At 42.0% G+C, this 23579-nt stretch overlaps 1 protein-coding gene across 10 annotated transcripts in view; it reads left to right on the top strand.

Annotated features, from left to right (window-relative positions):
* DAB1 (DAB adaptor protein 1) overlaps positions 1 to 22906 on the top strand; it is a 415964-nt gene extending 393058 nt beyond the window's left edge. For 8 of the 10 annotated variants that reach the window (XM_059853705.1, XM_059853707.1, XM_059853708.1 and 5 more), the window contains 7 exons: positions 3726 to 3782; positions 6538 to 6600; positions 7738 to 7846; positions 9519 to 10067; positions 10890 to 11017; positions 11921 to 12019; positions 19846 to 22906. In XM_059853705.1, the coding sequence (XP_059709688.1) occupies positions 3726 to 3782; positions 6538 to 6600; positions 7738 to 7846; positions 9519 to 10067; positions 10890 to 11017; positions 11921 to 12004 (990 nt within the window). In that variant the 3' untranslated portion in view covers positions 12005 to 12019; positions 19846 to 22906. The remainder of the gene's footprint in view (positions 1 to 3725; positions 3783 to 6537; positions 6601 to 7737; positions 7847 to 9518; positions 10068 to 10889; positions 11018 to 11920; positions 12020 to 19845) is intronic. The other 2 variants (XM_059853711.1, XM_059853710.1) reach the window with 2 other exon arrangements.
* Positions 22907 to 23579: the final 673 nt, after the last annotated feature.

Raw genomic sequence — 23579 nt, forward strand, 5'->3', positions numbered from 1 at the left:
GTCTTGGGAATGTGTAGCCTGGGAGCAGTGTGGGCTTGGCTCCAAGCTGGAGTCACTCTGGTGGCCTTATGATTCATTAGAGTCTGTCAGAGAAAAGTGGTAATTGAAGCATTTTAAATACCATTTCCTGTAAGAGTAAATACCCCAAGTACACAGGGAATTCAGAATTAAGTTCCCTGCAAATGAAGAGAAAATAAACAGATGAGTAAGCGTCTGTTTTGATCATATGAAGAGTTCCTTAATTTAAGGGAAGCTATCGAGCAACAGTGGAGCAATTCAATTCCCTCAACATGCCTCAATAATCTGGGATGTCAATTACATCCCACAGTCCCAGTTCTTCAGCTGTGCAGGACTGACTAACAGGATGTTTAACCAGCACATCCAGGGCTTCCCAGTCACCAAACAAAGGAAACTGGACAGTTGGGGATGCAGTGAAGCTCAAGGCTGCCCTGTAACTGGGTACATCACACGTAGGACTTGGGTTTGTGGCTTCAGGAGAATTCCCTGAAGGAGAATGGTGGTGATCACTAACTCAGAGTTACCCTGTCAGACTGAAAAGAGGAACTTTAAACCGGAGAATTCCCACGTCCCATAGGATTCTGAGCACTGGATTTTTACCCTGCGCAGTGTCAGATGCCCAAAATGCCTGGATTTTGGATAAAAATCCATCAGTGGTTTTATGGCAGCTCATGTTGCTGACATGACCTGCACTGGTTGGGAATTGCCTCCATCCCTGGAAGTGTTCAAGGCCAGTCTGGATGGGGCTCTGAGCAGCCTGATCTGGTGGGAGGTGTCCTTGCTCATGGCAGGGGGTGGAACTGGATGAGCTTTAAGGTCCCTTCCACCCCAGACCATTCTTGATTCCACAATGAAATGTTCATAGCAACCTTAAAATGAAAGGATTGCGCTCAGCTGTACCTCTGTAAATCTGGGATGGTGACAGCAGTCTGTAACTGGGAAAGTTCATGGCATTTCAGGATCTGCAGGAAGCTGGAGATTGCAAAGACACTGACAATTTTTTCTTGACACGCATTCTTCTGTGTATTCTTTTTAATTGGGAAGTAATTGAGCAATTCTTTGTTGAGTTCCCATGCCACTTCATTAATTCAGCAGTAGTTTTACAGGAAAACAATGTCTGTGGGATGTTTTTGGGATGTCTCAACCTACCAGACGTGGTTTGACTGATGATGGGTTTAGTCAGGGTGCTGACATGCTCCTTCACTGTGGTTCTAATTGTTTTTTTTAGAATGAATTGTGGTTAATTAGCAAGCTGCTTGCAGCTCATGGAGCTTGTAGCAATATCAACACTTGTGGTGTGAGGTGCAAACAACTGGGGCTTTGCTGAGCTGCAATAACCATTTGAACCATCAGAAAAGTTATTTGTCATAGCCAAATCTTTACATGTTCAACTGAAATAAGATAGAAAATCTTTAGTTTGACCAACCGTTTGACTTGTCATTAGACTTCCATGTAAAACCCGGGTAAGAAACAGGGAATTGGAGATGCAGAGAGGCTGTGGTTGGGTGACTCCTCTTTGGTCTGCTGGGCTGTGTGGTGTAGCACTCACCCTGACCACATGTAAACCCCTCTGCTGCCTTAAAGGAGTTGAATAGATAATACCCAGCTCAAAGGTTAATTACTTATTACTGCTTATTTGCTATATTTAGTATCCTTCATACTCTTTTTTCTTGCTGAGCTGTGTAGCAGAGTACAAGTTAATTACCACGGGGTTTTTTTGTGCTTTTAAGCACCATCTTTGCTCCATTCTCTGAGATTACAAAACATGTTCTGTGAGATGCTACTTTTATCATCTTGTTTGCAAAAGTGCAGCAGTATTAAGCAGGTTTTCTCGTGCCATATGTCAGTGTGGATCCCTTGCTGCTGGTGGAAAACAGACTTGAGTAGCAGAAGTTGGATATTCTGCCTTGATACATGTATGGGAGTGAAAGAAGAAGGTGCTTCACACTCATGTGACCACAAGAGCCCTGTTTTATATTTCCCTTTTAAATTCTGAGCTTCTGCATTGCTTAGAAAAGATGTTTTTCAGAGGACTTTGTGATCAGAGGGAGTACTGGAGTGGATCAGTTTTATGTGGTTTATGAAAGCTGCAGCTCCCCTGTCTCTTATCCTTATGGGTGCCTTCCAGCTCAGGATGTTCTGTGATTACCATTGCTTGTGCTCTCTGGAGTTTTCTCCAGCTCCTGGATAATAAGTTATTTTTTAGTGAATAGTAAAAAGTGTCACAAGGAATTCTGCTGTAGGCTTGGAGTTGTTTCAAACTGCTCTTGGCTTGTAGTGGTGCTGCTGCTTTAAGGACCAGATTTACATATTTTGTGTTTGAAAGATGTACAGGATATCTCATCTGCTTGTATAGGAAGATGGAGCTTTCATGACAGGATTAATGTCACTGGGCCACAAGGATTAATTGTCCTTCCTCCACCCCAGCCTGCTCGTGAGGGGCTGGCGAGCTCCTGCTGGCTGAGCTGGAGGGGGTTTCACATCCAACATGGGGGAATTAAACCAAGCTTTTGCATCACTCTGTGGAGGAATCCTCACCTGGAGAAAGACCAGGAGCTGGAGCATCTCTCCAGGCTTTTTGGTGGAGGGCAGACAAGGTGACTGTCAGAGCACAAAGTGATGAACTGCTGGCCAAAACTGGGCCCTCTGAAAGCATTCTGCTGTCATTTAAAGAGTGTTCTCAAAGTCTCTGGAGTTCTTTGAGTAAATGGACACAGCTCTTCTCACACTTTCCTCTCCTGGAGCTGGGGGAACACAGGGTTAGCTCCAAGAAGGTGCAGGACTGTGTCTGTTCCTGATTGTGCACAGTGACATTATGTTACTTTGGCCTTGCCTTTTCCACTCTTTTATTTCCTCTTTTCTTCAGCTCTGTGATGAGATGAGGGGGAGAAAAACTTTCTAGGCTGTTAGTGAGATTTTTAAGTGACTGGCTTGTATGGAGCTTCTCAGTCATCTTAGGCTTGATTTTCACAGCCTGCTGTTGTTTGTGTCTGCAGAAATGAAGTCTCCAACACTACAATAAATGTTACCTGAAATTTAACTTTCTGAAGTGATAATATGTGCTAAGTGTGTGGATAGATACAGATATGTGCAGATGTGAGGGCAGTATATTCCCACATATATTTACATACAAACTATAGATTTAAATATAACGTGAATTGACTCATGTAATTTTCAAAATTGCTACAAAGAGAAATTAATTATCCTCATTATGTTTACATTGATGTTATAATTTCCCTAGTTAGAGAAATATGTGGTTTTTTTCTGAAGATACTTGGTTTTAGAGCTTTTGTCATCCAAAACTCAATCATTCATTTTTTTTTCCCCTGAGGATGTTTAATCCCTTCTTTCACCAAGCCAGGGAAAAGTTCCATTAATGTAAGCAGGATCAGAGCTCACTGGGTTTGCTTATTGCTGAATTAATAAATATTTAGGAAAATAAATAGGTGTGTCACAAGTGGTAAAATTGCTTTGTGCACTTGAAGATGAGATTTAGCAGAAATGAAGTGTATGTTTGCTCCACATCCCAGCAGCATTCAGACTCACTGTTTTGACTGCCTGATTTCAGATCTGTGCTCACAGCAAGATGGAAAGGGTTTTCATTTCAATGCTGAAGTCAATAATTATGGAGGTTATCATTTTCATGCTCAGAAATTCATGTCATTTTCATAAATCATTCATCTCATTTCATAAATCATGCTTTACAGCTGGAGAATGGAAACTTATTGCTGGACATTGATGAAAATCTTGTTTCAGTCACTCAGGTAAGGTTGTGACGCTAAAAAATATTTTAAGGAAATGTAGCTGAAATCATCTATAGGAATAGTGCAATTGGAAAATGTTCAGCTTGGGACTAACTTCACTGGAACGTAGCTAATATCAGATATGAATAATCTTAATGAAGCATAAGGGGGGAAATCAGTTCTGTAGTGACACTGAAATCCCAGAAATAAAAGATAAGTGCTTGGTGTCCAGGATCTCATGTGCTGCAAGTAGATAAAGGCAGCTCTGTGTCAGAGAAGATGCATTCATTTATTCAGGCTGAGAACTGAAGGAGTAGAAGAAAGACTCCTGAACCATTTGGGACTTTAAAATGCACCTCCCAGGGTTGCTGTTTAAAGCTCCAGTCAGTAAATGAAGGTGTTGTGTTCCCACTGAATTTGTGTTTATATTCTCTGATGTGGTTCTGTAGCTCCTGTTGTATATGAGGTTGATATTCTGTAAAAAAAAAATTCCCCTGTAAATGTATTTCTTTTTCCTGGGGAATATTGTGAGTGAGGGTTTATTATAACAAAGTGCTGTTGAGTTTCCTATCACCCTCTCCAGCTGCCTGTTTAGAAATGTGTCTGCAGAGCTTTAACAGAATTATATCTGTGAAGAATATCCAAAGATCCATCACCTTGAAGCACTCTGAAAAGTATTACAATTCCCATTATCCAGGAGTATGGAGGCACTGGGATCTGAGTTACCACCTTTCAGATGCATGTCATATAATCCACACTTCAAAAGTATACTGACTATCAATTTCCAGTATTCCTGTGAAACCTATACTATTTTTCCACCAAAAAAAAAAAAAATTATAGCTTTGCACACAGCTGTGTGTACCCTGCCCTTCCCCATCCTCCCTGGCTTGCTCATCTGCTCCCTTTTGCTCCTGGAAAGGACACAAATGTTCCTAAGGAGCAAACAGTGAATAGTTCCCCAGGGGGGGCAGGAGAAGGGCAGGTTTGGGGTGCTGCTAAACAAGCAGTTTGGAGAGGTGAGAAGAAAGTGGCTCTTGGAGTATTTCAGTGTCACCTGACATCTCTGGAGTCAGGAGGCTTGAAGTGATTTCCAAATGAATGCTGCTGTTGTCATTGTTCCCACTTTCCTGGGCATTTTAACAACCCTTGCCTGATGTGTTTGTGCACACTGCAGAAGGGACTTAGGCTGGGTTTGTTGCTAGTTTGGGTTTTTTTTTTTTTTTCAAAAGCTGCTCCTGGCAGTATTTTCCTACAGAGCATCAGAATTGATGTACCCTGAAGAAAATGTGGCTTTCCCTCTTCTTTCCCTCTGCATTTCCATGCAGTTACTTTGAGGGATATATAAACCCATGAGAAGAAAATGCTTTGTCATAGCACTAAAGCAATGTGATCTTTTTAATGTAAAATATGATGTGAGAAAATGTGAGATAATTCATCCCTGGGTACATCATGACATGAAGCTGAGAATCAACAGAGCTTCTTAGACAAATTCCAGTTCTAACTGATTGTGGTGTTGCTTTTATGTGTGGGAATAGAGAGTGGATTGAAAAAAAATGTATAAACTATTGATATGTTTAGTCTTACTCCTTAAGGGATGATTTTTAATGAAAGGGTAAAGGCAGGAAAAAATCTTGGGGTGATCTTGGTCTCTTGGAAGGCTGTAAAGCCTGGCCTGCCAGTTTGGTCACTGTCCAAAGCATTCAGGGGCTGCTTTTACAGGACAGGACTCAGCTGAATGTCAAACCTGTCTGTGTGATAGGAGGATCCAAGGTTTGTGTGCCTAAGATGGGGAGGAGATTCAATGATCTAAACAAAGATTTGCAATAAATCTTGTTCATAATGAGAATTGTTCCTTCCCACATTTTGTGGGTGTGAGACTGGGAAAACCAGGGAGAAAGGTAGTGAGAAGAAAACATTCTGGGTTCTCTCCAAAGTTTTCCAGTATAACCACCCTGATCAGGGTGGTGAATGGGGTTTAGATTTCCTGCAGAGCTCTGAGGGATCTGTGCTTTAACATCCCTGAGCTCATTTGCAGGTGGGTGGGAGGGAGTAAGGTTGCTCTAGAACATGTGAAGGAGCTTTGATTATGCAGCCACTCAAGTTGCTTCTTAGAATAAAGTGTGTTTTCTCCTCTGGTCCAGTTAGCCAGGCCTGCATGGGTGACCTGTTTTGAGCTCCCAGTGAAGGGCATCCCAAGGAAATATTTCTAACAAAAATTAAATATACAGCCACAAACTTGCAATAACCCAGTTGTGCATCCTCCTTCAAGTCCCCTTATCCAGGTCACACCTGTCCCATGGGCTAGGGGAAATCAGGCAGCACTTTAAAAGTCCTTCCTTTCTGTGTCCTGCTGGCACTCCACGTGCTGCTGCCATGCTGTAAGACCTTGAAGTGAGGGTTTGGAAGAGGAGCCAGGGAAAAGGCCTGGCCATAAATAATGCTTGGAGCTCACTGATGTTAAAGGCAGAGCAGTAATGCTTTCAGTCCTGTTCTGGATAGTTGTTTCATGTTTTATTCATTTTTTTTCACTTTGGAGAATTCCCTACAGAACTGTTTTATAGGAGTTGTTGGCTATTTGGGTCCATTAGCAATATTAAAATCCCACAGCTTGAGCCTGTGTGCTTCCTCCATGTGGGACTTCACAGTTAAAGCCTGCAGGACTTTGGGGAGGTTTATCTTGTTTGCTGTTACCAGAGAACTTCACAAGTTGTAACTACTTAACTCAAAATTTCTTTTCCTCAAAAGATAAATGGAATATTCTTTTCTCTCTTTCCAGGCTGTTACCCAACTAGAGCTTTTTGGGGACATGTCCACTCCTCCTGATGTAACCTCTCCCCCAGTGAGTACTCAGGGAAACTGCACTGTGTTTTTCCTGCATGCTATTTTCAGCACATTTATTGAGCACATTTACAATTTGTGTCCTCAGCCATTCCAGTGGGGAGGATTTCAAAGTAGTTTTTAGGCTGCAGGAAAATAAAAGTGAAGTCAATTGAACGTGCAGTCCCTGCTTCCTGACGATGTGCAAAAATACCTTTGATTTTTATTTTTCTGCTCTGGTGTTAAGTGTCACATAGGGTGCAACCTGAGCTGCAGATCTGTTTCCCTGGTGTTTGTCAGAGGGAAATGCTGCACTGCACTCTCACTGCACTGCAGAAGATCCAGTTACAGCCTCGTATTTCATGTCTCTGGATCCACAAAGCACAGATCCCAGAACTGCTGTTAAAGGAGGGAAGTAAAGACAGAGAGAAAGGGCTGGATGGATTTTAAGTGCAAAAAATAATGTCTCAACATGTTTTTCAGCATTATAAGATAACAAAAATTTTCATATAAAGCTTTAGAGCCTTGAATTAAGCTGTAGGGAAATGTGAATATACTGAGAAAATTCAGGTGCTGCGAGGTCAGAAGCCTCAGATCTCCAGTATATTCTGGATCATGTCTGGACTAGATGTTCAAAGCCCTTTCTGCACTTCCTCAGCTTACTCAATTTGATTTGGTTTCTTCTTTAATGTAGACCTATGAATCTGGTCCTGTTGGTTAATTAGAAGATATACTTATTCAGTTTTCCATAAATCCTGTAGATATTTCATTTACCTAACTGTTAATAATAACTTTAAAGTTAATGCCTTGGTCACTTTCCCTTTTGTCACCTAACATCTAAAATCACAAGTCTGTATGTTCTGGAGAAAGAAATTATGTCAGTATTTTAGCTGTGATGTATTCCAGGCAAATTTCACCTTGTTTTGTTTTTTTCCTCTGATAGAAAGTTTCTCCATTTCTTTCTTTTTCTCCCATCCCCAGCAAATTCTAATACTTTTATTTCTATTGCTTCTTTCCTTCTGCATCTTCCCATTCTTTCTTCTTTCTCATTCCTCACTCCAAACCTGGATTTTTAGAGCTCCAGGTGATGTGACAGCAGTGTGCAGCAGAAGCTGCAGCTGATACCTCACCCTTGTGTTTTCTGCCTGTCTCCCTGCAGACTCCTGCTACTCCAGGTGATGCCTTTATCCCATCTTCATCCCAGTCACTCCCTGCTAGTACAGACATGTTTGGTTCTGTACCTTTCAGCACTGCTGCCGTTCCCTCAGGTAAGGAATGCACTGGAATTCAAGCCTGGAATCAGATTTGGGGATCAGTGCCCAGCTCTGGTTTGCGTTTCAGTACTCATGGCATTGATTTTAGCAGGATGGAAGTGGGGAAGGCTTTTGTGGTCAGTGCTTCAGGGCAAGGCAAAGCAGGGAGTGCATTAGTTTGAATTTGCCTACATTTTTTAAAGCAGAAGCCAAAAAAGTCACTGGGAGTTCAAGCACAGGTCAGCCATCTGAATGCCAGAACTTCTAGGAACAGGAGAAAGAGAGGAAACAGCATTTAGTTTAAATTTTGGGGGTTCTGTGGAAGCAATGAATATCCTCTGTTGTCTCCAGTAAACAGAGGCTGAGAATGATTGCACTTCAAGGGTATTCCACTCTGTCAAATCCTGGAATGTCCTCTAGACTTCCCTGGGTTCCTCAGAGTGCTCAGAATTCAAAGGCTGGGTGCATTCTGCACAGACACTCTGGTTTGATTGCTGATCTCTCCCAGTGCTCCCAGCCCCACTTAGGACAGGAAAGGAGGAGGAGGAGGAGGAGTGTCTTGAATCATTCAGCAGTGTTTTTCTGATTGGTTGCCTCCTCTGATGGCACCAGATTAGCCACTGCACCTCAGGCAGGTTACAAGGGCAGTGAAGTGTTTGGGGATAATGTCAGATGGAAACCTTCTCTGCTGGGATGGGGTCACAATGGGGGTGAGATCATCTGGAGAATCCATCCTGGACATCTGTTGGAACAGAAATATATCTGAGCTTCTGCTCCTTCCATCACTCAGGAGCTGTGTCTCTCAAAGTTCAGTTCCTTATTTTTTAATTTTATTGAGTTTTGGGCTTTTTCCTATACAATATAGCAGCCCCCCTTATGTTTGTGATTACAAAACAGCCTAGAAATAAAGCAAAGAGGAAAAGGTACAGGAGGACTGGGGAAACACTCAGCTGTAGCAGTATTAAAATTGAGAGAGAAGTTACATTATGCAAAGTATTAGTGGTAAGTATTGAATTTAAATGTGAAACAGCGTATCTGTAAAGCACAGTACTTGTATCAGTGGAACATAATTATGTTAGGTAGTTTAATTTTTAAAATGTTTTACAGGAGTTTTAGTTTCAGAGCACTTTGTTGTTGTTGTAAATAATATCTGATCCTATAATTCCTACACAGTCAAATTATTGGTAGCTTTAAAGGAGGCTTCAGGTCTGACAGGAAGCAATTATAGTTTTGGTTTTAATCATTAATTTCCTCCTCAGCTGGAGGGGGTTATGTTAGCCTAATACCTGAAGCAGTTTGTTGTTAGTAGGTATTTAGTGCAGCAGAAGCTCAAGATCTTTTTGATGTTCTCAAGTAATTGGGTAATAACCAAGTGTGAGGGTTTTAATCTGGAATCATGTGGGTTGGATTTTTTTATTACTGGTAGTAGTAGCAGCCTTATGATGCAATTTGAGATGATTGCTTTGCAGAGTCCACCAGCCTGTGGTTCTGTCTGTGAGTACTTGTGCAGGGATGTGAATTCAGTGTTCTCAGTTTTCTCTCCAAGCGTGCTGCAGCTCTGGGATCACGGGTGCAGCTCTGCACATTTCTGATTTGTTGTGTCGCTTTCCCCGTGTGCTCTCCACAGCGCCATTAAAACCTTCCATCCCCTTTGTTTCCCCCCTCCTGCTCTCTTTACTCCCCAAAGGTTATGTTGCCATGGGAGCTGTCCTGCCCTCCTTCTGGGGACAGCAACCACTTGTTCAGCAGCAGTTGGCCATGGGTGCCCAGCCTCCAGTCGCTCAGGTGATGCAGGGAGGACAGCCCATCGCGTGGGGCCAGCCCGGCATCTTTCCTCCCACCCAGCAGCCGTGGCCATCCGTGGCTGGCCAGTTCCAGCCCACTGCCTTCATGCCAACACAAACTGTTTTGCCTTTACAAGCAGCCATGTTTCAAGGTACCATTGCTCCTATAGCCACCGTCCCACCCACGAGCGATTCCAACAGATCGAGTCCGCAGACAGACAGGCCCAGACAGAAAATGGGAAAAGAAATGTTCAAAGATTTCCAGATGGCTCAGCCTCCACCAGTGCCATCGAGAAAACCAGATCAGCCTTCCCTCAGTTGTACCTCAGAGGCCTTCTCAAGTTACTTTAACAAAGTTGGGATGGCACAGGAAGCAGATGATTGTGATGACTTTGACATCTCTCAGTTAAATTTGACTCCTGTGACTTCCACGACACCATCTACAAATTCACGTGAGTATTTCTGTGCTTTCAGCCATCCCTTTCCTCAGACATGACTGCTCCTCAAAGCACTTTTGTCTCTTTTTAAATTCCAACCCAGATACTGAGAACCTTCATGCATGCTCTGGCTTAAGAAATGTGTTCCAGCCATAAAGGAAAATACCATAGAGGGATTTCAGAGATCATAGAAATGAACAGCCCAGACAGCTACAGTCAGAAATTGAATTTCTAAAATTAAATGTTGTAATATTTGTTTTGTGATGGGAACATGCAAGCTGGCTGGCAGAAGCCCATGGCATTCAGCCTTACAACTGGTTTCACTAATGTCCCATCCATACTTCTCAGAAATGAGGGGATGAGTATTTATTTTAGTAGCTTAACATATTGGACACGTGGGGAAATTCATTGGAGAGCTGTAAAATAAGCTTATGGTGTTCACAGCATGGCAGTGGGGGACTTTCTTTTTTCAGCAGATTGCTGAAAAGAGGAATTCATGAGATTCACCAGGGGTCAGTCAGGGCCCTGTTTCACTTACCTGCCACAGGGCAGGCGACTCACACATTCCTAATGTAATGTAGTGGTGTGTCCCACCTTCATAAAGACATAGGCCAGATGCAGCCAAACTTAATTTGAAAGTTGCCAAATGAAATCAAACCCATGGGATTGATAATGACAACTGTGCCCAAATTTACTTCCTGCAGCTCCTTGTTAGAGAATGATTCTTGGGGGTGGTGAAAGCTGAGGGATGTAAAAGTATGAGCAAATTTTGTGCTGAAGTGTCTTTTTGAAGAAATCAGCAGAATAACTGTTGCTGTTGCTTTAATCCTTGTTTAGCTCCAACCCCTGCACCCAGACAGAGTTCTCCATCAAAATCATCAGCATCTCATACGAGTGACCCTGCTGCAGACGACCTCTTTGAAGAGGGGTTTGAAAGCCCAAGCAAAAGTGAGGAGCCAGAGGCTGTGAGTAGCAAGAAGGTTTCTAAATCTTCATTGTCTCCTTTTAACTAGAAAAGCTAAAAGCTGATTAAATGTTGTTCTGTAGTGTCAGAAACAACTTTTCCAGTAGGGCTGGGTGGTGCTTGTGGGGGAGCTGCAGCCAGAATTCCCGTCCTGCTTTGGGTTTGACAGCTGATAGCACAGCATTTCTGCTGATGTGCACCAACCCTGCATACAAGGAAACAAACTCACAGTTCATATGTAAGGCTGTACATGTTAGATCTATCCAATGTCCTCTTTAGCACACCAGCAGTCACTTCTCTCGTGGTAAGGAAGGTTGGGGTAAAACAGCAAACATGCTGAGGCTGCAGAGGAAGATGTGAGAGTTTGTGTGTTAAAAGATGGTGGTTGGTGTTGTCTTGCACATTCTTGCATCCCAGTTGCTTGCCTAGCTACGTTCCTCAATGTTCTGGCCCTCGGTATGTGATTTCTTTGCCTTTATGGACCAAAGCAAGAAATGTTATCCAAGCAATGACTGTCAATCCCCAGGTGTCTTAGGGAGGGAGGAGCCTGAGTGAGCCAAAGGCAAGAGGGGGTCAGTACAACAAAAAGTGCAAAATAACCCAAGCTTGGACTCTTTCTGTTTCACGTGGCTTTCAGGGCCTTTTGCAGTTCTGGTTGGCCCGATCCAGTACCTTCTGAAGTCTGTGGCAGCTCCTGCCTGGGCTCCAGCAGGAACTGGTGAAGTCCTTTGGTGCCTGCAGCAGCTGTAGGAAACCGCTACGGCTTTGGAGAGCGGCAAGGCCTCACTCTCTGGTTTTCATGAGATAGGATGTACTTGCTATGCCCACAGCATGAAAATAACCTCATGTTGACTTTTCACTTTCTATTGTTGAGAAAAAAAGGTGTTATGTTCTTGTATTCTAGCCTGATGGGTCTCAGGCCTCCTCCAACAGTGATCCCTTTGGTGAGCCAACTGGTGATACTATAAGTCCACAGGTCGGTAGCTAGATAGCACAGGTTGGGGTAGGTATCTGTCCTTTTTTTCTCTACACCTTGAGGTGTTCACTTACTCTTCCACCAGTGCCTGCCATTGCTTTCATGGATGCATGGTTTATTATTTTTTTTTTTCCTTTTCATCTCTTCCGTTTTACCTCTCCATCCTCCGCAGTGTATTTCTCATGCTTGGTGGTTTGCATGGCTTCTGCCATTCACTGAGTGTTGCAGCTTATGCAAATATGTGTGTTTCAGCTGCCTGCATGCTTTAAAGAAATGTAGACTTATTTTACTTTGTGTTCAAATTCTGAGGGCAAATAGGGAAACTGAGCCATTATTAACAACATATTAGGCAGAGCATTTTTTTTATCAAAGCCACCTTTGCCTTCAGTCAGATGTAACATATTAAATGGAATAAGACATCTTACCCATAGACATAACAATCATTAAATAAAATTATGTAATGATACATGAATGTCTCTACCCTAAATCAATGGGATAATCAGTAGAAGAAGCACGTTTATTATCTGCATGTAAAAAATATTGAAATGGGTTTGTATATTTTTATCTCTAACTGCAAATTAAAAACATCTGAAAATTATCATCATTCATATTACCATTGGCATACTGATGTTTTAAAAATTATTCATCAATGTAAGTCATTTAAACCCAGACAGACGGGAAGGAAGATCTGTTCATCCTTTGTGTTACAGAACACGTAGAAAATGTGGCTGCCTGTGAATGTTCTGTGATTTGTTTCAATACAGTAAATATATTTTGCCAAAAAAACAGTGAAGCTACAAAGTTTTATGAGTGCTGAGCGTTGTTATTCCATCCAAATACTCTCTAGTGTTACTGTTTGAAGAATATGTTTCATTATCTTCTCCCTGTCTGCCACTCCTGTTTGGTATTGCCCAAATACATGATCTGATGCAGCTTCTGTGCTCCAGCACAGAGCTCCTGGAGCAAATCCAGAGCAGTGGGAGAACCCTTCCCATTTTTGTACAGAAATTCCACTGGGTTTGCCAGTGACTTACCCAGCCTCAGTTTAGTTTCAGCTCCAAATTAATAGTTTCATTAGGAGTCAGTTTACTTTGTGCATTAAATGTGATTTTAAAAAACCTTACAGTAACTTAGTTTTGATCCACTCAGGGATAATGAGGTTTTCTCTTAATAACATGTGGTGCTTTGAGAGGGCATCTCCCCCTTCTGTAGAATCAGCCATGGTCAGCTCCTGGGGCTGCAGCAAAAGTAGCATTAAGCTTTGTGTCTCCTTGAGTCCAGGAGTGGCAGTGTGAGGAGAAAGTCAAGCTGGGATGAGCTGCTCCAGCAAGAACATTCATTATTTACTCCAGTGAGAGCTGCTGCTGCAGATGGATGGTGCCACTGATAATTTGGCTGTGCCTTTGCCTGACCTTGGCCAGCACTGACATCCCCAGCTATCTCAGCTTCAGACCACTCCAACAGTTCTTCCCTACATCATGAAAGAGGATTTGCCCTTTATCTGAGTCCCACACTCTGGAAACCCACATGCATCTGTTTATTATGGTTTATTACAGGGTGATTCTGCAATTCAGAGCTACCAGGACTGTGTACTACCAGTGGTTGCATATGATTTTGCTGCATTTTTAGTTAATCCCTGTACAGCCTTACATCAAATACATATAATTCCCTGAAATATATGCTGGGAAACATTAACTAATGTTCCTGATTATTGTATTACATTAATTCCTGAGAGCTGTAGGCAGGAACAGGAAACTGAACAAAACAGAAAGCCTCTCTCCAGTGAAGTTCCACTAATATCATTGTGCCTGTGTGCAGAGCCATTCAGCAGCAGTCTGTAGGAAATCCACTTCCCAAGGCCAGCCCAGCTAATTCTGAAGCCTGGTGTCGTCAGAGCAACGGGAAGTCTAATCTCCATGGAAAATTATCCATTCAGGACTTACTGTGGAGTTGTGTATTGAGCTCTGCATTTGGAGAGAAACTTAATGGGGAGAAACATGTCGTGCAGAAGAATCACAGTCTGCATAAAAGCCACTTTTGTGGCTTAGATGGGAGATTACTTCGCTCTTTAGAACGTGGTTCTTACCCCAAGAACTGCACAGTAACAACTCAGCTGAATGGACCTCTCAGGAGAGCATTGTGTGCAGAAATGTCAAATCTGTCTGTTCCCAGATCTCTGAAATCAGCTCTGCCCATACCATGTCTTTATTTATCTTGATGTATTCAGAATATCCACCTGCCTGGTTTTTTGTACCCTGATCTTTCAAGGTACCACATCAGTTTGGTTTCTTGATTCCTTCTGATACTCTAAATTATCATCTAGTTACTATCTTCTCCTATTTTTCCTCTCTTCCTTTTGCAATCTTCCACTTCAGCTCAAAATCCTCATCCTTCCAGAAGCAGCTGTTTCTAGAAGTCACCCTTCCAGAAATAGCTATGAGCTCTTAGTAGGTAAATGTGACATTTTATGGATATATTACATTTGTGTCCCTTTATGGTTAAAGATAAGAAGCAGAAAGGCCCAGCTTCCACAGGTGAAATGAGATAAACTCTTTGCAGAGCTGTTTATTGTATTTGGTTGTTTCCCCTTTGTTCATGCATGCTGTTGAGGACAGATAGTGATTTTGCAGAAGAGGTGAAGAGAATACAGAGTGACTGCCACCTTCAGATTATTTATGTTTAGTCCCCAATGCTGTCTTTAGATTATGTGGGGAGTAATTCTGGTGAAAGGAGAGAGAGGGAAAGAACTGTTTCTTAGCTGTGATCCTACCAAATGTCTTAAACATTTCTTATTGTTGAAATTTTCCATTAAAGCAGGGAGTTTGAACAGAGGAACAAGCACAGCTCTATTGAGCTGCTGCCCAGCTCAAAACTTGCACTGGCAATCATTCATGAGAGATTCTCAAGAAACCTTCAAAACATTTGTGGCAAGAGCATATCTCCCTGAAAAAAAAATCTTCAGTTGTTCTAAGAAATGTGTGCAGACAATTAGGAGCCCTCAAAACGTGTCACACCCTTCACAATGCCATCAGCACTGTCAGGAGAGCAACAGTTCATTAGAATATTTGTCTATCAGCTTTTGGTGGTGCTTTGGTGGCCCACTGCCATCATCCATCTTGGAGCAAGTGCTGTGCTCGGTGATAAATGTTCCTAAAAATCTTACTCAGCTCCAGGATGGGCTGCTATTACTCATATTTGGGCTGGTTTTAGGAAGTGGAGAGAAAATAACAATTTATGGAAAAAGCCTTGGGTTACCTGGGGGCTTAGTGAGCTTCAGAATCAGGCTGATTCTGCATCCTCCTCTTGCTTCTGCCCCTTTTCTATTGCACCAGGATTCCAAATAGGCTCAAAATACTAAAGGCTGTATTTGCAGGACCTGTTCCAGTCTTTCACCTGGCTCAATCAGAACTGGATAAAGTTCAAAGAGAAATTCCTAATTGCAGGTGACCTGTTCTTGCTGTAGGCTCTGAAACTGTCATTCTCTAGCTAAATACACAGTGCTGAGCAGGGCTGGGAACCTGAGAGAAGTAGTGTTGTGTCTTTGGAAGGGAATCACAGGTTGGGAAGTTCTGCTTCACTCCAGAGAAATCCTAAAATTAACATTTCAGGTCTCTTGCTCACTTGGTTGTTCCTATTTCCCAGAAATGTGGAGAGGCATGAGCAGAGAAATTCAGGCTGCTCTGTGAGCAGGGGCATCCTGCAGGTTTGCCCTCATCTCTGCTGCTGCAGTCTCCTTCAAGCTGTCCATTTCCATGTGCCAGCTCATACAAGGGCTTCTCACCTCTTCAGTGCCACCAGCCCACCTGAGGTCACCTTGTACCCTTCCATTCCTGCAACTTCTTCCTCTAAACAAGAGACAGTGTTCTTCGTGGCTTGTCTAGAGCTGTGTTTTTGCTGATTTGCAACCCAACAATTCAATTTAGGGACAAGCTCTCCTCGCTTCCTCTGTGGTGAGGTCATTTAAAAGTTCCCTGTCTTCTGCACGACAACTGATTTTAAAAATCTACTTGTGAAAATTTAGCATCTTTGAGACTTCTGAACAATTTGCTTCAAATTGGCCATTAGGTTCAATTGTTATGAAGGAGAATTGACAGATATGTAGATGGAAGGATATGTGGATGACAGATCTGTAGATGGAAATAATTGTGTGGCCACTGTTTTGGGAGAGGGGCCCAGAAATAATCAGTGTTTCTTGGCTGCAGTTCGTTTTTATATCAGGACTAAGATCTGGAGCAGGTTCATCTTTCTGAGTAGTTGTCACTACATTTTCATTTCATGGATGTACAGCATCCATCTTGCTACTAAAATGACAGAGATTGTTAGAATGCTAATAATTAAACTGGGTATTTGAAACTAGGAGATATTCCTAGGTAGGTTTATGGTAAGAACAGAGGCATAATCCTGAAGGTTGCTGCATTTATGCTGCTAATGGAGGCTGTTAGAAAAATAACCAAATATCAGTAAGTAATAATAAGCAATAAATAAAAACTGGCTGTTAATGGGGCATTAGGAATGATCTGTCTTATCACCAAAGATATTTAATTTCAACCCCGCTTGCCAACTTTACTCTGTCCTATTTTGCCTATGGGTCAGCATGCAAAAAACCAGAGAAGATGCTTCACATTCCCACCCCCTTCACTTGCAACCCCAGCACAAGATGCTCATTTTGTGTGGCTCTCCAGCACACTTATTTCATGAAACTTTTGTCATTTGAGCCTGCCCTTTCTGATCAGTCAGCCAGGAGGGAAAGTGGCTGTAAAGGGCATGGAAATCTGTGCAGGCCTCACCTCCTCAATTGAGAACATCTTGCCTGCAGCTCTTCACAGAGCAGGTGCCTCACAGTGATCAAAGGGCTGCCAGGGTAAAAATAGTTTTTTCCTAACCCACAGTTATGTTTTGGGAGTGAGTTCACCCCTGCAAGCCCGAGTGGGTGCTGAGTCTTTCAGGAGATGCTCTCCAGTGATTAGTTCTGCTGGGGAGCAGGTGTTAATATCTTCAAATGGGATGCAAATTTACTTCTAGCATTTGCATAAAGTTATTCTAAAGCATTAGCACCCTTGTTGCCTCACACAGTAGTGGACTGCATCAGAAATGGTGTTTGCTGCTGTCTTGTCCCCCTTAAAATGGGAAGAATGAAGTGATGTGCAGCATGAAGTACTTCTGGAATACAGCAGCAAAAAAAAAAAAAAAAGTGCTTCTAGTTCTTCTCTTGGTTTCTCCCTGTGGGTTGATGAAAGCACATCAGAAGTGAGTCTGGTCCAGTTCAGCAGGGAGAGCACTATAAGATTTGAGGGGTTTATGTGAATTAGAAGCTTTGTCTGCTATTTTATTTGTTCCTCTCTTTTCGTTCTGACAAAGACCAGTTCTTTCCTTCCCTCTGCCTCTGTTCCTAATGCAGTGGTAGAAGTAGAAGGCAGAAAATGCTGGTGAGATGCTGTGAGAAGAGTTAATGCTCACCTGCCTTTTCATAACATGCCCTGTGACTTTTATGTGGATTATGTAAAAAAGGGGGGTTATTTCTGCTTTCAAGACCCTCCAAAATAGTGCCTGTCACTGTGAGAGGAGCTGTCCATGAAGTCAACAGCACTCGACTCTCCTTTTGCCTTTTTCCTGTCCTTTCTGCTCTCTTTTGCCCTCTTGAGTATCCATATTTTACAGACACCATTTGCATTGTTAGGCTAAAAGCATGCTTGAATTGGCTCAAAATAATACTAGGAAACAAATCTCAGGCATTGACCAAAACCTTTTGACTGGGAAGACTGCACACAATTACTGCAATTAATTTCTCATTTAGGCATCTGAAGGGAGAAATCAACTGAAAGGAAGAAGCAAGAGCACACTTTTCATGCAAAATGCTCTGGTCTGCTGGAAGAGAAATTATTCAAATCAGTGAGAAATGCAGGCCTTTGCCACATCAGGTGTTTGCACAGATAAGTGTTGGGTATGAGTCAAAGAAGTTTCTCACTGTAAAGGGTGTCTCGTGCTTGTTGGAAGTGCTGCTGCTGATGAGGAACTCCTCCTCCTCTTCCAAGGGTGTGGAGTCCAGTGGCACCTTAGGAAACCTGTTACTTCAGCACTTCTGCATATCTGAAGGATATTTGAGGACAGCTCTAACAAGCGGACTTGACATTTTGAAAAGCTCTTTTTTCCCCTGAAGGCATTTGAAAAACTGACATCTTTTGTTCCAAAGGGATGTTCTCCCTCCCTCTCCTTTTCTTCTCCTCCTTCCTTTTCACTTCCCTTTGCAATGACCTTAGGTTCAGCAACTGCCTGGAGAATGGCCTGGTGTGTGTCAGGTTCACACATTAATTAGTACAGATTTTCTCTGAACGAGCTGTGATAGATCATTCTGCCAGCTTCAAGCCTGCATGTGAAAATTGGCATAGGTAGACTTAACTCAGTGTGTGAAAAGCAGTTATTTACTCTCAGTCATCTCCTTTGATTACCTTCAGTTTTTCAAGGTCACAAAAATGTATTTGCTTCTTGCTGGGGATCATTTCAGCAGCATTTATTTAATCATTCCAGAGGGTTTCTCTCACTCACAGTGCTGGTAGCATACTCACAGCTCCACGTGGGAAAGGGGTGGGTGAACAGTGTCTGCAGGCTCCAGAAATGCAGCAGTTTTGGGGAATAAGAAACAGCTTTCCTTGGCATGGAGGAAACAGGTCATATTTTGGATTTGTTGTGTGTCCCTGCACTCTAAGGCTGGACAGGGCACTGGGATGGGGCAGAGCTGGAGCACTGGCCAGGCACCCTGAGCACAGAGCACCCTGTGGATCCACCTTGGGGCTGTTCTCCTCATCTCCAGCATCACTTTGACAAACAGTGATTGAAATCCTGTGCCATGCCCTGTCAGGCCTGTCTCTGCTGCTCAGTGCCCAATGATGTGCCAACCTTCTGGGGTTTTTTGTTCAAAAGTCATCTCCTGCCAATGCTGCTGTAACACGAGTTGATTCTACCTTGGTTAAATCCAATGTTGTGGCGTGGTATTTGAATATTTATCAAGCTGTGATAGAGAGTTAATGCAGTGTGGCATTAATTAGCCTTTCTGCCTGTCTTGTTCCTTTTTTAGATGTCATTCTTAGTTTAATAAATTAGTTTCTGGAAATGAAGTAGACTGCATTCCAGGGTCCACGGATGGTTTGCTACCCACCTTGGCCAAGATGTACACAGTGTTGATAAAGCACAGGGTGTGTCATCTATGAAGCAACAGCTGAAGAACATGGCAGCTTTTCCCCCCTCCCACATCCAGGAAATTCCCAAGAAAGTATCTGTTTACCAGTTGACATGCTTTCCTCCCAGCTTTAACTATTGTACTAATGGTTCCACAGACTCCTAATCAAACTGCGCAGGGCTCCTCGTTCTTCATGGGCCACTCATGTTGTTGTTTTAAATCCCATCCCAGCTTCATTAGCTCAGCTTTCCGTGGCAGTTTCTGTTTGCAAGTGGTTTTCTCTTGAGTTGTGCAAAACCCACAGTTAAGTTCAGCTCTTGTGCTGCTGGGGGGAAACTCAGCCTTGTACACGAGCTGCAGTTCCATTCTCTGAACTTCCAAACATCCAGCCCTATAAATTATCATTTAATTCCCTCATATGTCCATGTCCAGCAGTGAGGGTCAGTGCATGGCCAGTGCTGGAGGAGGAAATGGATAGAAAACCTCATTTTCTGAAATAATTCCCATTTTCTTCACCACTTAGCTGGTGTGCCACGATCGCTCAAGGCAGCACAGAAAGCAAAGACTTCCTGTGGGTTTTGGCTCACAAGGTATCGCTGCTCCCAAGCAGATGTTGTAAAAATGTTCTGAAAATGCTGTCTGGAGACATCTCTGCTCATTTTTTTTTTGTTATCCCCAGGAAGCAGAACCTCTCTACGCGCAGATTAACAGACCTAAGAAATAGCATTGTTACAGGCTTGTGGTGCTCCAAGACTCAAACGAAACCCAACAACCTGGCGGGCCTTTGGCTTTCGTGCTTTTTTCTGATTGATTTTGTCTGACAAAGGAGAGAGTTTGCCCTCCTGGACTGGCTCTACGAGTATTCCTGATGTGGTTTTTTGGCAACCAATGGCAGATTCCTATGGCAGCACAAAACAAAAACTCTTCCAGCTTCTCATACCACGAGTGCAGCCCCATCCCCACAAGTGATGGGTATCCAGACTAGGAAATCCTACTCCTCGGTCTTCTTTTAAACGTTTGTCACCTTCTGTGTGCCACCTATAAATAATGAGCATCTGAAATCTATTGATGTTAGACATTCCTTTTTTTTCTTTTCAGCAAAAAGCAGAGTCTGTATGTAGCAGTGGCATTATCATTCAACAGCCTTTGGGGCACGAGTCGGCACCTTTTATGTCACGGTGACATGTTTTTCATCTTCATTTACATCAGGCTGATCCTGACCCTTTTTTTTCCCCCCTATGTAGACATATTTGAACAACAACAACAAAATACTGGTGGTGTCATTTTTTTTTTTTTTTTAATGTATTTCTTACTCTGTAGTTTTGTATGAGTATGATCTAACAGTTTAACGCCTCCAGCGGAAATGATTCCCAACTTGAAGCCACAGAACAGAACTCGGTTGTTTATCCATCCTTGACTGAAAATGTTGCCAAATGGACCTTTAAGTTCTAGCACATCATGAGGAAGAAATGCTGCTTTCTGTTGGAATACTCATGTTGTGGGTAGAGAAAGGACATTGAGTCCCACTGAGGAAAGACAAAAGAGTCAGTATTTCCTAGGAAACTCTAAACAAAGTGCAGAAAAGGAATATTTTTATTTCTTCAATATCTTGCTGCTGTAATGCTATGCAGACAAGTGTTTTCTTCTCTGTGTGCCATTTTTGATGAAAAAAAAAATCATTTGCCAAATAATACTGGTATGCTTCTGGTTTAGGAGTTTGGATGAAGTGGACTTGACAAATGGGACAAGGACGGCATGGATTTTGGAATAACAAACTGACTCTGTGATCAAAATTGTTCATCTTTATCACTTTTTGTACATCAGAAAAAAAATCAAATGGGATTTTTATTTTATAACTTGAAAAAAAAAATCTTACTGTTAAACTCTTTAAATGTTTAAGGGGAAATGGCTTTAAGGAGTTCGAATGAAAATTGCCATTTTTTTTTGTAAATATAAATGTTATGAAAATTCTTTTACTAATGCCATTACACAGTAGAGAAGGTAGCAAGTTGCAGTGCTTGGGAGGTGTGGCAAACCCAGTTTGTGGTTCTCACATCACATATGTTTTTTCACATGCTTAACAATAATGGGCTGAAGCTCAAGTGCATTTGCCAAAAGCAGTCAGCTTGTCAGCAACTAGTGAAATTAATGGGAACACATGATTTTATGGTCTAGCATTATCACACGGACATAATTCCACTTACAAGACATCACTTTCCATTGACATTCCTTTGAATCTCTGCATAGAAGTCATCCAACTGTTTACACGCAGAACAAAAAGAATTTAAAACTTCCTTTTTTTACATTTATGAAGCAAAAAGTGCAGCGTTTGGGTTCATATGTTTAGCACATGATTTTCATAAAGAATCTATATATTTTTTCCCTACAGAGAATTGTTATACAGGTCAAATGTGTTTTCCTGATGTTCCTATGCAGTTACAGTATATTGAATTTAGTGGTTTAACACAAAAAAGAAAAAAAAAAAAAAGAAGAAAAAAAAAGGAAAAAAGGTTAAAGAAATCAAAGGATTAATCAGTTTTTAGGGTTATTGTGCAGATTTTGTTTTTAAATTGACACATTAGGATTTACATTTTTGTCATGATTAAAATAGGCCTGGAGTTATAAATGTTTTACTTTCTTTCATCTCTATTATAAGCTAAAAATGGTTTAGAAGGCAGAATAACTGGGCTGGTGATTGTTGGTATGTGCAACCAAATCTCACAACACGATCCTGTTCTTTTCTTTTGAATTAGAGAAATTAGAGAAATGTGCGTTGCAGAATGTATGTGAATGAGAAATTAGCTGTGAATAGACCTAATGAACCTGCAGAGAGGAGAATTTGATCCCCATCCACGGTCATTTGATGCTTGTTCCTTAGTCATGTGCAAACAGCTTCCTAGCAAATCTTGGTTTCCCATTGGAAGATCAAGTTTTCTAACTGGAGGAGATCATTTAAGACTTGGTGGATCGAGTGTTTCAGGATTAAAAGCAGAGGTAAAAGCGTTTCTGGAGGACGCTTCTGTCAGAATATTTTCCTGATTTGCACAGTGGTGCTACTTTCTTCCTCAGCAGCTTTTTTTTGGGTTTTGTCCTGCCCATGGAACCACAAACCCAGTTTTGGTTCATCACAGTCATTGGAGGTTTAGTGTCATCAGTGCATTTCCAGTTATGGGGTGAAACACAGAGGAAAGAAGAGATTGCTGTCTCAGAGGATTGCATTGGTGGGAAGCAGATCACTCATGGATAGGTGCCGAGGGAATGAGGCTGGAATTCTGGTGTCTCTGGGCCATCACCACGGACCTTTGTCTTACTTTTGCTCACGAATAAAAACAGATTCTGGATTGTCTCGTCCTGTGATCGTCCTTGTCGTGGCTGGGATGCTGAGCTGAGAGGGCTGCAGGGCCTCTGCACTGTACCAGTATTGTAGATAACTCCAATATCCAGCTTGTGCAATTGTTTAATCCCTCATCCTTCACTAGCACTAAATTCGTCACTTTAAATTTACAAACCAGGGAACCCCACCAGCCATCCTGTTACCACCCCCCCCGTAGGTTCTTGATCTTTACCTGTCATGAAAAGATATTTTGATAGATCGTAGTCATCCAAGTGTCTGATGAAACCTTTCATCTCAATAACGTACTGGGCACCTTCTTTGCAAAAATGTTTACTCCGTGGTTTTCATTCAGTTTTATTTCTGCATTCTGGCACTTATTTTTTTAATAAAGATGAGAAAGATAAAATGACTGTTGCAGTACATTTCTAAACCTACTTTAACTTTACCTCAGATAACGACCATTTGTTAACATATTATTTTTAACTTTATGTGTAATGCATTCAGCAACAACAACAGAAACCAACAAATTTTTAGAGATTTTCCATTAATTTCTGTAACACACCATGTAATACTGTTATGAATAAAAACATTAAAAAAAGGTGTCATTTCAGTAAGTTTGTTTCATAGCTTGTGCTCCTCTGGGATAATTCTGCCAGACTTAAAATGCAATGTTTGTGTCTGGCTTGGCTTTTATTTTTGACAGTGGAAATACCTGAGAAAGGAGAAAATCCTCAATTTGGGGAATAACTAATCTTTAACACCAAGTGTTGCTTATCTTGCAAATGTGTAACTTGCTGATTTTAATTGCTGCCTCCACTTTTTTTGGCCTCTTTTTGGGTGTTTTAGGATGAGCATCCCAAACCAGCAGGTATTTGTATCACCTCCTGCAAAATCCCACATTCCTGGGACAGCCCATGCTGTGTGATGCTCCCAAAGCTGGTTTATCTCTCTGGCATGAAAAGCTGAAATTGATTTTGCTCACTTTTTTCATTCAAGTGGGATTTGAAATTAAAGATGTGCATTTAAACATGACAGTTTTGAAAGCAAAATCCCCCCCCCCCAAATTTTCCCCTAATGTG

This window comes from Haemorhous mexicanus, chromosome 9 (assembly GCF_027477595.1).
Source record: "Haemorhous mexicanus isolate bHaeMex1 chromosome 9, bHaeMex1.pri, whole genome shotgun sequence".
Classification (NCBI taxonomy): Eukaryota; Metazoa; Chordata; class Aves; order Passeriformes; family Fringillidae; genus Haemorhous; species Haemorhous mexicanus.